This window comes from Mesitornis unicolor, unplaced genomic scaffold, assembly GCF_000695765.1.
Source record: "Mesitornis unicolor isolate BGI_N332 unplaced genomic scaffold, ASM69576v1 scaffold23634, whole genome shotgun sequence".
Classification (NCBI taxonomy): domain Eukaryota; kingdom Metazoa; phylum Chordata; class Aves; order Mesitornithiformes; family Mesitornithidae; genus Mesitornis; species Mesitornis unicolor.
In genome coordinates this window covers 5,065-7,218 of record NW_010182380.1, presented here as the reverse complement: position 1 = coordinate 7,218, position 2,154 = coordinate 5,065, and the positions used below count along the sequence as shown (strand labels likewise).

General features: G+C 54.3%; 1 protein-coding gene across 1 annotated transcript in view; it reads left to right on the top strand.

The window, feature by feature from the left end:
- Positions 1–91: 91 nt before the first annotated feature.
- The window catches only part of NCDN (neurochondrin), a gene marked incomplete at its 5' end in the record, with an annotated part of 2,798 nt that continues 735 nt past the window's right edge, over positions 92–2,154 (top strand). The window contains 4 exons of the mRNA XM_010183763.1: positions 92–1,078; positions 1,281–1,507; positions 1,615–1,839; positions 2,020–2,154. Coding sequence (XP_010182065.1) covers positions 92–1,078; positions 1,281–1,507; positions 1,615–1,839; positions 2,020–2,154 — 1,574 coding nt within the window. The remainder of the gene's footprint in view (positions 1,079–1,280; positions 1,508–1,614; positions 1,840–2,019) is intronic.

The window sequence follows — 2,154 nt, the reverse complement described above, 5'->3', positions numbered from 1 at the left end:
TCGCTGGAAACGGGAGCGCTTCCTGTTCGGTCCTATAGATTCAGCAGAGCCTCTCGCTGTGCTGCGCACTCACCCCTGCTTTGCTTTACAGGTGACCAAAGCGGTCCGAGCTGGAGAAGTAGACGCCAAGACCCGTCGCCAGATCTTCGACGCAATTGGATTCACGTTTCCGAGTCGCCTGCTCACCTCCAGGCAGCCCCCGGCCGGCTGCCCCCCGCACACCTTCCGGGCGCTGGGCCTGACTCTGTTGGCGTGCTTCTGCACCGATCCGGAGTTAGCTGGGCACTCCCAGATCCTCAACAAAATCCCGACCTTCAATGACATCCTGGTTTCCCCCTGCGATCCAGACAGCACGTCCATGGTCGATGATGTCTACCAGTGCCTCAGTGCTGTCCTGGCCACTACCAGGGGCCCCAAAGAGTTGGTGACCAAAGGGACGGTGCCTGCCCTGTGCCAGGCCTACGTGAATTGCAGTTATGGCTCTGACCGTGCTTTGGCGCTGCTCCTGGGGCTGCTGGCCATAGCAGAGGTGAAGTGCTGGCAAAGGGACGCTCCACACCTCCTGGCCGTGCTGAGTAAGCTCTCCAATGATTTTCTCAAGGCTGAAGACATGACCAAATTCGAGCTGTGCGAGGTTCTGCCTCACTTCATCCCCCTGTCGCCACCACTCACGCAGGACTCACAGGCCTGTGAGTGCCTCCATAGACTTTACAAAGGGCTGGCTGATATCTTGGGCAGTAAACTCAGTCAGTCCCAGAGGGACCCTGCTCTGAAGCTTGCTGCCTGCCTCGTGCAGGCCTGTGGGACAGAGTGGATCCCAGCAGGGAGGGCTGGAAGCAAGTTCCTGGCCTTGCTGGTGAACTTGGCTTGTGTGGAGGTCCGCCTGACCCTGGAGGAGCCAGATCCCTTGGAGGTGGAGGGAAAGAAAGAAGCGGTGACAGCCTGCTATGTCCTCATTGAGATGGGGATCCAGGAGTGCCTGAGAGAAGAGAAACCGCTGCTACAAGAGGCACAGAAAATGCAGCTCATGAGGATCATGGAGGAGGCATTTGGAGCTGTAATATTCTACTTGAGACAGGTAATGCAGGGCTTTCCAGCAAAGAGCATGTTTGTGGGTTTCCGTGGGAGACTTTGATAGCTGTTCACTGGGACACATGCACTGGGTGCCTGGCAGCTCATGGCCGTAGCTGTGTACAGCAAAATGCACACCTTGACCCACTGTGGCAGCTTAACAGGACAGTGGCCCCATTGTGTCATTCTCTGCTTTCTTCTCCATGCAGGTTAAGCAGGAGGAGCTACAGGATCCTTTCATATTTGCTTCTATTCGAATCCTTGGAGCATGGATGGCAGAAGAGACCTCCTCCCTCAAGCAGGAGATCTGTGAGCTCTTGCCTTTCCTTGTTCATTATGCCAGGAGGCTTTTCAAAGAGGACAGTCCAGCTGCGAGTCTTCCCCAGCCAGAGCTGGTCAGCACCCACTGCTCTGGTTTTCCCCAGGATGCTCTCAGGTGTGTACTTGAAGCACAGAAGTTGATGCATTTTGGCACAAACCTGTTGAAATATTTTTCTGTTTTCCCTTTTCTGCCTCATGTTCCAAATTTCTTTCCCCTTCCAGATTTCTGCTACCTGGCTTTTGCCATTTAACAGCAGAGGACAGGCCCCGGGACATCCTGATCTCAGAAGGGGCACCAGCGCTGCTGTGTGAGTACTTCCTCCATCAGTGGGAGGTGCTGACCACCGAGCCAGGGTCCCTGACTCCACTAACGAGCACTGAAATGAGCCTGCAGACCTTGTGTGGGATTTTCCTTAACCTGGTGGTGACTGCACCGGATCTTATCAGGTAACAGAGCCACAGGAGCCTGCTTTAAGATTGTCAGTAGGAAGGAAGAGGATGAAGTGTGAAATGAGCTTGCAGGATCTTTTAAGACACTGTACTGTGGGTACTGCATTTAACCTTGACTTTTTCAGGTGCTTCTGGCTCTGCTCAGGAAACGTGTCTCAGGGTTTGCTTTCTCTCTAGGCAAGACAAAACCTTTTCCTCCTTGATGGACAAGTTGCTGAAGTCTCTCCCGCTGCTGCTGCCCCAGAAAGATCACCTGGTTCTAGCAGCCAACTTTGCCACTCTGGGCCTGATGATGGCCAGGATCCTTGCGAG